This window comes from Mytilus edulis, chromosome 13 (assembly GCF_963676685.1).
Source record: "Mytilus edulis chromosome 13, xbMytEdul2.2, whole genome shotgun sequence".
In the NCBI taxonomy this organism is placed as follows: Eukaryota; Metazoa; Mollusca; class Bivalvia; order Mytilida; family Mytilidae; genus Mytilus; species Mytilus edulis.
In genome coordinates, this window is record NC_092356.1 from 3,859,812 (window position 1) to 3,875,708 (window position 15,897).

At 31.3% G+C, this 15,897-nt stretch overlaps 1 protein-coding gene across 1 annotated transcript; it reads right to left on the reverse strand.

Moving 5' to 3' along the window:
• Positions 1 to 7,966: 7,966 nt before the first annotated feature.
• On the reverse strand, positions 7,967 to 15,154 carry LOC139501959 (uncharacterized). Its single transcript, XM_071291269.1, has 2 exons — positions 15,148 to 15,154; positions 7,967 to 9,909 (listed from the first exon to the last, which is right to left on the reverse strand). The coding sequence occupies exons 1-2, from the start codon at positions 15,152 to 15,154 to the stop codon at positions 7,967 to 7,969; spliced, it is 1,950 nt and encodes a 649-aa protein (XP_071147370.1).
• Positions 15,155 to 15,897: the final 743 nt, after the last annotated feature.

Consider the following 15,897-nt stretch of genomic DNA (forward strand, 5'->3'; position numbering starts at 1 on the left):
TAAACATAATCATTTGGAATTAAAAGTTGTATAGTTATCAATAAGTACATTTTCAAAATCATTTATTTATTTAGACTTGATGAAGATCTACATGATTTAACGAATAAATGTAAGAAGATGTGGTGTACTTGCTAATGAATTAGATCACCGTACATCCTTCAACAACGATCGAAAATCTACCCGCTTAAACATTTATAAAATTTCCCAAAATTACAAATATGAATTAAAACAATTCAAACAAGAAAACTATCGGCCTGATTGATGTACAACACTTATAGAAAAATATAAACAACAAAGACAACCACTGGTCACAGAAAAGAGGGGTTTCAAACCATATGTCCCAATTGAAAAATAATTTCGTCAAACAAACGGGAGGTCTTATCTACGGAACAAAACCCGCATCCGCCACTGTACAGTCTCCTGACTAGTATACTTGTAGGATAGTCAAAGAAAATGGCGTTAAACAAATATTTTCTTTATTTATGTTTTTATTCCATTCAGTTCTTCAATTTATCGATTGATTAATAAAAATATCGAATTAATTATTTTAGTTAATCTACTAGTAATTAAATGTCAGTACGATCTTTTTGATAAGATTGTAAGGCCTATATTGCTATATGGCTGTGAAATTTGGAGATTTAGTTTTATTGATGCAATAGAAAGTGCATTTCAAGTTTTGTAATCTTTTCTTAAACTTGAAAAAAATCAACCCCAAGCTTTATGGTTTATGGAGAGCTAGGCGCTTATCCTATGTCAGTATATGTGGAACACCGTATGGTATCTTTTTGGTCTAACATTGTAAACAGTTCCGATAGTAAATTATATAGATATATTTATAAACTAAACGTAGATGGTGGATTCACTTTTGATTGGTTGATTTGTATAAAAATATCTTGAATAAATATGTATTTTAAAATATTTGGTTAAATCAGAGTAACTATAGTTTTAATCCAAAAGGGTTAAAGTTGAGCATTAAACAGAGATTTTTTTTACCAATTTCAGCAGACTTGGAAATCAGAAATGGAATATTCTCCAAAAGTATTATGTTAAAAACTGTTTAAAGAAATCTTTGAATTTGCAGAATATTTAGACTTATTACGTTATAAAGATAAGATAACGTTGTATACGTTTAGAACTGGAAATCATCGGTTACATATAGCAAACGGGAGATGGCGTAGAATTATGAGACAGGAAAGGTACTGTGTACTTTGTAACTATCAAAAGATAGGTTGATGTATTTCACTATATTCTAAACTGCACAACTCTAACAGAAAGTAGAAGACCTTTTCTTAAACCTAACTATGTAAGCCGAGTAAATGTTTCGACATTGGGTACTTTATTTATTTCAAAAAATATTGTGTTTTGAAAAATTTGTGTAAATTAATTTAATTACATATACACAAAAGTATGTTTTCCAGGCTGATCACCATAATCTCTCATTCTTGTTGCTCGCTTTGTGCAAACTGGTCATTTGCAAAATCTGTATATTAATACTATATGTACAAATATCTTTCTTTTTACCGTTCACTTGGTTTTATAAGAAATAAAGAATCTAAATTAAATAATACAATTAATTTTATTTTGTTTTTCTGATTTAATTACCTTAAATTAAAGGATGCGAAAAGATATATTAATGTAACTTTTTCAAAGTTCAAGTTGATCAATTATTGATTTAAGTGAATAAATGAAATTTATTTTCTCGAGGAATAAATCAAATCAGGAACATATATATTGTTAGGTATACTGTTCCCAGATTGAATAGTATACGAATCCTAGTTCTTATATTATAGTAATAATTATTCATCGGCGAAAAGGATAGTATATTTGTTGTGTTGGAAGTTTATTGTGTTGGAAGAATCGTAAAAGTGTTTTATTTTCTAAATTCTATTTATTTACATCGTAAAGTTTAAAATTTTTTTTTTTACCATATTGGACTTCATATTGTGTATTGAATTGAAACACGAACGCGGACCTCGATGAGAACACCTGGATTGAAAGTTTGCAAATATTCCGACCAATGAAATTCATTTTACTATGTAACACGAACTTCAACGAAAGCACCTAGATGAAATATTGTGTATGGAATTGAGACATGAACGCGGACCTCGATGAGAACACCTGGATTGAAAGTTTGCAAACGTTTCAACCAATGAAATTCATTTTGATATGTAACGCGAACTTCAACGAAAGCACCTAGATGAAATATTTTATGTATACGACAATCAGTTTTTATTAAGACATTACCGCTCAAATATAGTTAATAAAAATTATATCAGAGCAACAATGCATAATTGTTTCTTTTCCATTCTTGTTTATTTTAATAATGTTTATGTTGATTTTAATTTGGTAAGTAGACTTATATTAAATGCCCTAAATGTAAATATACGGTTTTTTTCTAATGCATTAGACGTAAGATGATGTCGACTCAGAGCAAGTCAATGTCGTAAAACTTAAATCAACCAACCCATCGTTATCGCAGACTAAAATGTATCTCATATAAACAGAATATATGTTCATTTATAGCAAGACTTTTTATACGTCACGGTGCACGACAGCACAATAATCCCTTTACGGAATCGGAACCACAATTCACAATTTTCGTATTGTGCTGCTTTTCCACGATGAATGCCTGTTTCGCGTCAGTTACCGATATTACAATTTGAAACACAGTTTTAAAAGTTTATTGAGCTGTTCCTTCATTTACAAAGTTGTGCAAGACTTAACTGTTTATTAAATTCAACAAATGTCAACATTATCTTCATTAATTTTATTATTTAATACAACATTGCTTTTATTACAAGCTATTTCATATATCAATATACAGCTAGGGAATATTTGTTGTTGACAGAAAATATAAGACACATCGATTTAAACTATGTGAAAAATAAATTAATTTTTGTAAGTAACTTTAATTTACGTGTCTATATTTAATTTACGAGTACACTATAGTAAGACAGAAAAAGAGAAACGGAAATATACAGGAATACATAAAGTTTCGTAAGTCATTGCAATGGACCATACATTACTGACATGTCACAAGTTTTCATAGTACTCAGCAAGTTTTGAAACGAATATGTGAGATAAAGATCTACTGCATTTGGGCAAATTAAAAATATGTTAAACATCTAACTATTTTATGTTTAACAGATTCACAAGTTTTAAATTTTTTAAACCGTGCATCAATATTTTATTTTTTTATTTAAATTCCTTATATGTTACGTGTATTGATCATTCATTTGTTTAAATTGTGATAAGTATATGACTTTAATAAGAACACACGCATTTATATATATAAGTCGATAAAGTTTGAAACAAATAAACGACAGATACATCGATGTGGTTTTGCTTGAGTGATTTACCTGTTAAAAGCTCGGGTCTCAACACGGTTTAAAACGAATTAATACCAGTTTGAAATAGTTTAACGGGGGCGTGACGTAACTTACCGCCAACTTGAATTAAATTGAACGACTGCAAGCGAATCTATTTGACTGGCATTAAAATGATTTGATATGCATTGAAATAAATTAAAAATGATTTTTAATTTTTGTCAATCTTTATCAAATGACGATTAATCTCATTTCAACAGCGTTAATGCGTTTTTGTCCGATCAAGTTAAATTCGGGTTACTAGTGAAAAGCATGTATTATTCTAAATAATAAGGTCCGAGACCACAATTATTTCATAGTGCTTTTCTTTTAAAACATAAATGAAAATTAAAAAAATTCCACCTGCGCTTTCTCAATAAAATTTTAACAGTGTGTTGTAAAGCTCTTTAACTTTGTATTTGTTTGGCTTTTTAACTGATTTGATCCGAGCGTCACTGATGAGTCATATGTAGACGAAACGCGCGTCTGGCGTATTAAATTATAATCCTGGTCCCTTTGATAACTATTGTACTACTTTTAGGACAAATTATATCAAAACTATAGAAAACTTCATCGGCTCTAACTCAAAATATGTACAATTTTATGTTTGGGGCGTCTTGAAATCTTTTTACAGCTTCTGAAGTGCTAATTTTAAACCTTTTTCAGCATGACCAAATCACTACTTTCCTTTAAAATTCTGGACCCAAATATTTTTACAATGTAATTTCACCACTTGTAATTTGAGGCATCAAACATGGAGAAATAAATTTGGAAGGGGTATACAAATCAATGACAAGTAACTCACTGTCAACACTAGGGACTATATTCGTGAACAACGAAAATCAAGGGACGACAATTGTGGTCTCGGACCTAATAAGGATGTTCTTGTTCCAGGTGGATAACCCTGGCCGTATTGGTCACACATTTTTTGAACTTTTGGTCTTCAGTGCTATACAGCTTTGTACTTGTTTTGGCTTTTAAACTTTTTCATCTGGGCGTCAGTGGGTAGTCATATGTGGACGTGGCGCGCGTCTGGTTTATTAAATTTTAAAGCAGGTACCTGTTATTAGCTATTTATCGTGTGTTTCTCTGTCTTATATTTTCTCCCATTTATTTGTATTGAAGTCATGTAAAAATGTTATAATTAACATTGCCATTAAAGCGGGAGGTTTAGCATGCCACCAAACCAGGTTCAACCCCCCATTGTTATCTCAAAATGCTCTGTACCAAGTGTGGGAAATGATCATTGTTATATTATAGTTTGTTTCTGTGCGTGTTACATTTTAATGTAGTGTTTTTCTTATATTTGATGCGTTTCCTTCAGTTTTAGTTTTTAACTCTGATTTTTTTTTCTCTATCGATTTACACTACAGTTCAGGTGTATTTTGCTTTGTCTATCCGTCCACAGTGGACGTGGGCACCTTGTGGGTACAATTTCTAGCTTGTCTACTCTGCCCACCCATAGGAGTGGGCATGTAATTTCTTTCGTTTAATCAGAAGACTTGCAAGTACAATCAATTGAAAAAAAGCAGATAAGCATTTGTAATCAATATTTATACCAAAAAAGAGATTTTAGCTGAGAACTCGACGCATTAGACTAGCCTGTTGAAACATCGCATAAAAGGTATTAGATACTCAGGCCTACATGCGGATAAAGGTAGTTCTTTAGATATCCAGAAAATAATTTATTCAGGAAATAGGAACATAATAAATCTATCTTTCAAAATTATTTTTAAAAGAGCGTAGCACAGTAATTGTGTGTGAGTAAATGTATTATTCAGAAGTTTTTGCAGCAACTGAAAATGATACTCGCCATTCTAAACATTATTTTTGTGAGCCCTGAACTCCCATCGGTACAAAAAGTACCCCATAGTTTATGATACTTTGTTTGACATTTTGCTTTTGCCATGAGTTTCTTGATCGTGTAATTCAATGTACTGAAGGAGATATCCACGTTAACCATGTAGAGAGCAGACAAATCAAAATTTATTTTGTCGTCAGATATACACGGTCTATGAATTGTCATGCGCATATCATTTCCAAACAAGAACATAATTGTTTGAAATAATGCACTCGAACAATAGTGTTTACCATTATCATCTTCACAATATTACAAAAGTCTCCTTGTGGCAGAATTGTTCGATTCATCCGGGTAGATTTCCAAACGAGGTCTATGAATTGTCATGCGCATATCATTTCCAAACAAGAAATATTTTTGTATATAATGCACTCGCAAATTATGTGTTTACCATTATCATCTTCACAATATTACAAAAGTCTCCATGCGGCAGAATTGTGCGATGCATCCGGGGAGATTTCCAAAGACTGTAAGAATGCTTGTCTTGATGTTTCTTTGTCGCCAAAAAAATGTAAAGCAATTTCCAGTAAAGTGTAGGCCTCCGCTGTACTCCTCACATCTGATATCAAATAATTTTCTGCTATAACAAATTGTAGACCTTCTAAGGAATCCTGACACTTTTTTTTTGAGGTGATAATGACAAAGAACACTAAAGAAATAAGCTTACGCTGTGGATGGAAAGAAATATCGTTTATTCCATCCCTCCATTAAAAGTTTTTCTGGTGTTAACGTGGATTTCAGATTAAATCGTATAAGATCTACGAATATTATTTTCAGAAGATAAACAACACTCTTCTTGTTAGATGACAGCAGTTTAATTGACGGGTAATGGATATCTAACAGAGTCAATCCCAAAAACAGTTTATCGGGAGTACATTTCGATATAGAGTACCTAATGATTTGTAAAGCTTTTCTGTATTGCTTTGTTTTGTAAAACAATTAAACTATCATAAGCCATCCAGAAACAGCGTCATGATAGATATTTATTAGCAGAGTACTTAAACAGGATTTGTACTGTTTGTATTGGTATTTATTATTGATAATTGCACCATCAAGTGGTAAACGCTGAGCTAGAATACTGCACCTATGTGATATGTAGTATGCACACAAGTGTTTTAGTGAAAATTGGGGACACCATATGTTGTGTAATAATCCTGTGTTGAATATATCTAACTCAGAATACATTTGTAAGATACTATTTGCAAAAGACAAACTACTGGATTCCACTATTTTCTTAACGTCATTTTCATATAATGTAAATGGTCCAATTGGAAGCTTCCACATTGATACATCAAAGTTAAATATTTGATCTGAAAATAAAATGCATCGCCAACCATAGCTATGCAACCAATTTAATTTTTCTAAAATTAATCCACGAAAACGGCTCTCTATTTTGTTCTCGAACATATTGTTTTCTGGAATGAAGTACTACAAGCAAAGTGAATGCTCGACACAATAGACCAACCTGATAAAACATCGCATAAAACAGTGTATAATATTATTAGGTTTCCATACGGATAGTGGTAGTTCTTACGAAATCCAGAAAATAATTGTTTTATTAAGGAAATAAGAACAGAGTTAATCTTTACATTCAGAGTAGTTTGCTATTACATTTTTTATAATAACTTTCATGAGAGCATAGCAGAGTATTTGAATGTGAGTAAATGTATAAATTAGAAGTTTTTCAGCCACAGAAAAATATCTCGCCACTCTAGACCCTCTTTATGCGATTCGTTATCTCCGATCGGTACAAAAAGTACCCCGTGATTTATAATGCTTTGTTTGACGTTATGACTTTACCAAGAGCTACTTTATCCTGCTATCCACTGTACTGCAGGAGATACCCACGTTTTACAATGTAAAGAGCAAGCAAAATCAAACATTTTTTTTTTGTCGTCAGTTATACACGGTCTATAAATTGTCATGCGCATATCATTTACAAACAAGCATATAATTTTTTGTATATAATGCACTCAAAAATAGTGTTTACCATTATCCTCTTCACAGTATTACAAAAGTCTCCTTGAGGCAGAATTGTACGATTCATCCGGGGAGATTTCCAAAGACTGTAAGAACGCTTGCCGTGCGGATTCCGTGTCGCTAATTAATTGTAAAGCAACTCCCAATAAAGTGTAGGCATTCGCTATACATCTCACATCTGACATCAAATATTTTTCTTCTATAATAAGTTTTAAATCTTGAATAGAATCCTGACAATGTCTAACATCATTGAGGTGATAATGACAAAGAATACTAAGAAAATAAGCATACGCTGTGGATGGAATAGCATATGATTTATTCCATCCCTCCATTAAAAGTTCTTCTGGTGTTAACGTTGAATTATCTGTTAATTGTATAAGATCTACGAATAGTATTTTTAGAAGACAAGCCACACTCGTCTTGTTGAATGGCAGCAGTTTAAGTGACTGGTAATGGATGTGTGACAGAGTCAATCCAAAATACAGTTTATCGGAAGAACATTTCGATATAGAATACCTAATAATGTTTAAAGCTTTCCTGTATTGCTTTGTTTTGTAAAAAAATGAAGCTACCATAAGCCATCCAGAAACAGCGTCATGATAAACATTTGTTAGAAGAGTACTTAAACAGGATTTGTACTGTTTGTATTGGTATTTATTGTTTATAATTGCACCATCAAGTGGTAAACCCTGAGCTAGTCTAATATAATTTTTTGTATATAATGCACTCAAAAATAGTGTTTACCATTATCCTCTTCACAGTATTACAAAAGTCTCCTTGAGGCAGAATTGTACGATTCATTCTGGAAAATTTCCAAAGACTGTAAGAACGCTTGTCGCGCGGATTCCTTGTCGCCAAATAATTGTAAAGCAATTCCCAATAGAGTGTAGGCCTCCGCTGTACTCATCACATCTGTCATCAAATATCTTTCTCCGATAACAAGTTTTAAATCTTGAATAGAATCCTGACACTGTCTAACATTATTGAGGTGATAATGACAAAGAAAACTAAGGAAGTATGCATACGCAGTGGATGGAATAGCATATCGTTTATTCCATCCCTCCATTAAAAGTTCTTCTGGTGTTAACGTTGAATTTACTTTAAATTGTATAAAATCTACGTATAATATTTTCAGAAGATAAGCAACACTCTTCTTGTTGGATGACAGCAGTTTAATTGACTGGTAGTGGATATCTGACAGAGTCAATCCGAAGAACAGTTTATCGGGAGTACATTTCGATATAGAATACCTAATGATGTGTAAAGCTTTCCTGTATTGCTTTGTTTTGTAAAACAATGAAGCTATCATGAGCCATCCAGAAACAGCGTCATGGTGTATATTTGTTAGCAGAGTACTTAAACAGGATTTGTACTGTTTGTATTGGTATTTATTTTTGATAATTGCACCATCAAGTGGTAAACGTTGAGCTTGATATTTGCACCTATGTGATATGTAGTATGCATATAATTGCTTTAGTGAAACATTGTGACACCATGTGTTGTGGAATAATTCTTTGTTGAATATTTCTAACTCAGAATAAGTTTGTAAGAAAGCATTTGAAGAATACAAAATTCTGGATTGCACTTTTTTCTTAACTTCATTTATATATAATGTAAATGGTTCAATTGGAAAACTCCACATCGATACATCAAAGTTAGATATTTGATCAGAAAATAAAATGCATCGCCAACCATAGCTGTGTAACGTGTTTAATTTTTTTAAAAGTACATCACGAGCACGGCCCTCTATTTTGTTCTCGAAGATGTTGCTTTCTGGAATGAAGTAATGTGAACAAACTGAAAGCTCGACACAATAGACTAACCGGCAGAAACATCGCATAAAACAAGTTATAAGATTATCAGGCTTCCATACAGATGATGGTAGTTCTTCAGATATCCAGAAAATAATTGTTTTCAGGAAATAAGAACAGAGTAAATCTTTACATTCAGAATCATTTGCTATAACATCTTTCAAAATTATTTTTAAGAGACCATAGCACATTAATTGGGTGTGAGTAAATGTATTAATTAGAAGTTGTTCAGCCACTGAAAAAGATACTCGCCATTCTAGATCTTCTTTTGGTGATCCCTTAACTCCGATCGGAACAAAAAGTACCCCGTGTTGTATAATACTTTGTTTGACGTTATGACTAGGCCATGAGCTATTTGATCTTGTTATCCAATTTACAGCAGAAGATATCCACGTTTTACAATGTAAAGATGAGGCAAAATCTAAATCTCCTTTTTTGTCAGTTATACACGGTCCATGAATTGTGTCGCCGTCAACTTCCCCAAACAATAAAATTCCCTTATACAATGCACTCGAAAAATAATGTTTACCATTATGTTCTTCACAACATTCCAAAATAAACATATTTCTGCTATATTCCAGTCTTAATTGAGTAAATCCAGGTTTTACATCGTCTGTTTCCATAGACAGATAAGTTTTACTTGGATAAAAGTCGGGTTGTTTATCCGCATTCACCTTAATAGATTTTTCTACTTGCATTATATCTAAATCACTTCCTCGCATTTCAAGTCCTTCTCCATAGCTTCCACTTGTTATACATATAAATGACTTGTCACTTGAAAAATTATCTCTCACCGTGTTCATTAATCTGATTGTTTTAACATGTTCTTTTGTTCCTACGATGTTATGACACAGATAGTTATAAAGAGCTAGTGATATGTTTGGTGTTATAATATCTGTAATTAGAAAATTAAAACAAACATGGTAAGAACATTGTTCAAGGTATATATCATCAAAAACTGTACATTTATGATGCCTTCGCTAATTTTGCTGACAGTTTTGTTCTCAACAGTATACTTGTTTTGAACATTAAACTTAAATCAAACGAGATTTGAATATGCAGATGATATGACATAATAATAATATTACTAGAGTAAAGTTCAAAATAAATGAATTTGCGTCAGGAAAAATCTCTTAAATACATAAGTGGAATTACAAATCAAAACAAAGAAGTATTTCATTCAAACTCTTCCATAATATAGTTTTTTCCCCTACAAAACGCCTATTAAAGTATGAGTGACCGTACTATTTTGCATACTCAAACTGTAAAATTTTCCTATTTTGTTTGAATTAATTTAAATATATTTTCTCTTAGAGTAATAAATCCTTGAATATATTGGTTGGATAGTTTTTTTTATTGTTAAATAAAATCCCAGGGATCTGGTAATTTTTTTTTAAAACAGTCTTAACAAGGCATCGATTACTTAATGTGCCTCCCCGTGCTTCAGGTTTATGCTCTTATACTATACTAGATTATGGAGTGTGCATGGTGTGTGACAGAGCAAAAACTTCTCTAGTTCGTTACTTTAGGGATATTTTTCTAAAAGTAGTATTTCAATATTCAGCCCCATTCTACTATTTAGTCAGACGTCAGTCGCTACCCTGATATACCCTATCTTTTTCGGGTAATTAATACGGATAGCGTTTGACATTTTTAGCCGAACCATCTTTAGCCGAACAGATTTATCATTTTTACATAATTTAATTCGTTGTATGCTGGTTCATATTCTGGACGCCAGTCTTTGCTCCTTTCTAATATAATTCACAAACAAAAAACAAATATGAAGCTTAGAAATGGAAAACTATTAAATACTAAACTCGTTCAAAAGGTATCTACATGTTTCAATCTTCAAAATCGCTTATCTAAAAGTACCATCGCTAACATTTTTAACAATACAAATCGTGGTTACTCTTCTATCGATAAGTGTCATGCCAAAAAATGACTTACATGTCCCCGTCTTTCCATCAACAATACGCTAAAGTTCGCGTTTAATGGTCGCACATTTTCTTTAAAATTTGAAACTGATATAACTTGAAAAACAAACAGTATGATGTATTTACTCACAGGAAACAAACCGGGATGCGGTATTCGGTACGTAGGTGAAACATGTGGAACTAGACGATATTTATCTAAACGCACTGAAGAACATCTGTAATGTTTTAAAAAGACCAAAAAAATTCAAAAGTATAATTTATCAACACCTTAAGAAGCACAATCATCCTATTAAATATTTAGTAAGTCAACCTTTGGAAGTAGTAAATAAGCAGCCTGGTGAATCTCATTCAAAGTTTGTACGATCACGGAAAATAATTGAATTACATTGGATTAAAAAATTACCGACAGTCTGCTCTCTCGGTTTTAATGATAATATCATGGGAATTGGCAATATATCAGGAAACGATTCTGTTAACATTTTGGATATAGTTTCTTAAACTGTTCGAAAAAACTGTTCTCATGGTCGTACACATCTACTTTTGCATAGGTACTATTTCTGTACTAAAAATATGTAGTACTGGAAATTTACTTTTAATATTTAGTATTATTTCTTTACTTGAAAATTATTGTAACATTTAGTTTCTTGTATTTTACAGTACTTAATTTGTACTAAATATTTTGGTACAGAAATAATACAATATTCCATGTTTGAAAATCATAATTCTAAGAGATTTTAAGTAGAAAATACTGAGAATGTCACGGTGTTAACCAAAAATCTATAGTACATAAATTTCAAGTACAAATTAAGTACTGTAAAATACAGGTACCTAAATATTACAATAATTCTAAAGTAACAAAATAGTACTGAATATTAAAAGTAAATTTTCAGTACTGCATATTTTTAGTACAGAAATAGTACCTATGCAAAAGTAGCTGTGTAGACTAAATTGCAAATAAAGAAAATTTCGGACTAATCATACCAATATTTCGGACCTAATTTTTATTTAAAAAAACAACGGCAGACATTATCTGTTAACAAAGGTCTGTTCATTACCGATTAACAGGTTAAATAAAATTTTAAAGGATTGCAACACAATTTCATATAGCAGTCCTAAGTATGAAATCGTTCAAATTATAATGGCATATTGTTACTCTAAACTGTTTCCCAAAATTGATCGCCCTGAAGATCATAAAAACATTTTATTATTAAATAAAGTATGTTAATAAAGGTTTTGATTTTGTAAATATAGCCTGTATTTTAAACGATCATTCTGTTAAAGAAAAAATTCCTGAATATTTTGATAATACTGAACTCCCTCTCATTTGTTATATATTTACAAGAAATCTATTCGGAAATTTGTGTTTAATAATAGCCAATTTTTTAAAGATCTTAATATACGTTCAAGACCGAGAGTTAAAATCATTCCTCAGTAAAGGACCTAAATACCGTCCCCCGTCAATTATTAATTGGAATGAGTGTCGTAATATCATCCACGACTCACTCAGAACTTACTGTTTGAAATGGATAAAACGGGAAAAAGCTGACAAAAAATCTTTGGACTCTTTTTTTTATTTAGTAATGAACATATTTGATATATGTATTCAACATTTTAAAGAACATTTTACTCTTAACAATAACCACAATAAACTCATGTCGCGTGTCAAACATAAACCAAATTACTTTTGGAGTGTCTAAAACTCATTGGAAGTACTTGATAAATTGCATGCTTATATTGGTGATTTTGAATCTGTTCAAAATTTTAATTTTCTACCCTATATACCACATTGCGTCACATTCTCATTAAGAAAAAAATCACACACCTAAATAAATAGGCATTTAAAAATTCAGAATGTGAATATATATATTCAAACTCTATTAGGTCATTTTTTAGTAGCAATAAACCAAAAAACTATGTCAATTGGACATGCTTTGATACTATATCTGCACTTGAGTTTTTACTAGATAACATGTTTGTTATCTAGATATTTGGATGATATTTTTTCTCTCAATAATGACGACTTCAGTATGTATACTAAAGAAATTTATTCTGTTGAACTTACTTCAAATAAAGCTAATACTAACAATGACCACTGCCGTTTCCTCGATCTTGATATCTATATCATTAACGGAAAGCTTGATACTAAAATTTATTATAAAAGAGATGATTTCTCATTTCCTATCGTTAATTATCCATTTTAAATGGTGACGTTCTCTTGTCACCGTCTTACGGTGTTTATATATCTCAACTTGTATGATTCGCTCGTATTTGTAACAATGTTTTAGATTTTAACGAGAGAAATTTATGTATTACTGAACAATTATTACACCAGGATTTTCGATATCACAAACTAGTCAAAACATTTACTAAATTTTATCATCGGTATAAGGACATCATTCGTAAATATAGGTCAATATTCAGACTTCTTTTACGTTCAGGTATTTCACATCCAATATTTTATGGAAATATTCCCCATAAAGCACAAAAATGTCAGTATTCTCCCCAGAAGCTTACAAAAACTTTAAATAGACTTATTAAGAAGGGATATAGTTACGATACTGTTGTCAGGTCATTAAAGATTACATATTTTGGCGTTAATATTGATTTACTTATAGGGTCTTTGCATCGGAACTAAACACAGTTATTTAAAAACCAGATGTTGGTATGACACGGGTTATGTTCTTCTCATATATGTTATGATGGTATAATACTAAACCCCTGACGGGAAGGATTGTGCCTGATATTCATATGATGAAGACATAATCTTTCAATCAGTTTAATTAAAGTCTGGATCTGGTATGTCAGTTAACTGCTAGTAATCTGATGTTATTTATGTATTATTGTCATTTTAATTATTTTCTTTGCTTACATCTTCTGACATCAGACTCGGACTTCTCTTGAACTGAATTTTAATGTGCGTATTGTTATGAGTTTACTTTTCTGAATTGGCTAGAGATATAGGGGAGGGTTGAGATCTCATAAACATGTTTAACCCCGCCGCATTGTTGCGGCTGTCCCTAGTCAGGAGCCTCTGGCCTTAGTTAATCTTGTATTTTTTTAATTTTAGTTTCTTGTGTACAATTTGGAGTTTAGTATGGCGTTCATTATCTCTGAACTAGTATATTTATTTGTCTAGGGGACAGCTGAAGGACGCCGCCGGGTGCGGTAATTTTTCGCTGCATTGAAGACCTGTTGGTGACCTTCTGCTGTTGTCTTCTTTATAGTCTTGTTTCTTTGATACATTCCCAATTTCCATTCTCAATTTTATTGTTAAGAAAAAAATTGACAGTTTTAAAAATTGCAGATTTAGGCAAAACCCTAGACCTTATTGTATAATGTTACCTTTCAACCCAATAAAAAAAAATTCGCAAGTAGCCCTTGCAAGAACTGTTTAGACAATTAAGGTCGTTGAAAATTTCCTTCATCGTTATCTATCTCAAAATAACCTGTTAATCTATGGTTTTTTGTTTTCAATATAAATAAGTCATTTTTCAGCTATATGTGCGATGTCATTAAAATTGCATTTTCTATGTGAAAACAGAATAATATAAAATGATCTTTGCTCGTACTCATTTAACAAATTGAAGGATATACAGGTTAAGGTTGTTGCTTACAATTTACTGACGTTATACCCACTACGCAATATACTTTTTACTTTGTAATTCGGTTATAAATGGCAAGAAACATTGCAATTGGGGCATTTTTCGAACTACCTCAAGATAAAAACATAAAAATTGACACGAACCCTTCCAGAACTTGGTTTATCTCAGGGTAAGTAGAACATATTACACCAGTTGCAATCGGTATGTTGATACTTTTTAGTTAGGGGATACGTCTTATTAGCTGATATTACAATCAAAGAAAGATAAAATTGGGAATGGAAATGACGGGTTGTGATAATGATGTATTCAAGATTGTTTATGTGTATAAATTTATTCGTGGTTTTGTGATAAAAAGATAATATGATATTTTTATATGAAATAAATTTAAATTGTTTACCTTTCATCCTCTTAGTCTGTTATATACATTTAGGGCTGAACCGTGAATTTTCGTAATATATGCTTTTGTTTCCAATTTAAAAAACATGTACATGTACATACAACACGACAAGATTTACATTTAAAAAAAAAAGCAGTTGGTTACTAATCTATCACATTATAAATAATATTGTCTATGCTTATTAAAGTTTACTCACTTACCTGCCATTCTCTCAGCTTGTTATAGGATTTGATATGAGATATGTTTCGTTTTCATTTGAATTCCAAGTAGATATAGCACCTACGCAATACTTTGTAATTTGAATTTAAAAACCCAGGTATATCAATATGGCGAAAAGTACAACTAAGATATAATAAACAAAAATAGTATACACACGTGACAAATTAGATATTAGTGTGTTTGTTTATCTTCATATTGAACTTTAATATATGTATGTTTTACATAGACAGCAGACCGTTACTTCATTTTTACTTTATGTTTAAGTTTGTTGATATAACTTAAAGTTAGATTGTTTACCTGCCATCCTTTCATAAGATTTTTATATGAAATGTGTATTTCCGTTATACCAATTTTCGTTTCCATTTAACTTAAACCAACTGATAACACCTGTATGTAGACAAAACTATTTTGTAATTTGCATTTAAAAACTCAGGTACATTACACATTGTGACAAACTAACACATCAATAAAAAATGTGTACACACGGGGTGAATTAGGTTGTATATATATCATGTTTTTCTCCTCTTTTAGTTGATGTGTTTCCCTCAGTTCTAGTAACCCGGATTTGTTTTTCTCAATCGATTTATGAACTTCGAGCAGCGGTATACATGGTATACTACTGTTATTTATTTATGTTACTGTTGATATTTAAGTTATGTTATATTTTGTAACATAGGCAGCAGTTCATAATTAATAATAGTATAGTAAAGATTAAAATGCCTTAATAGTTA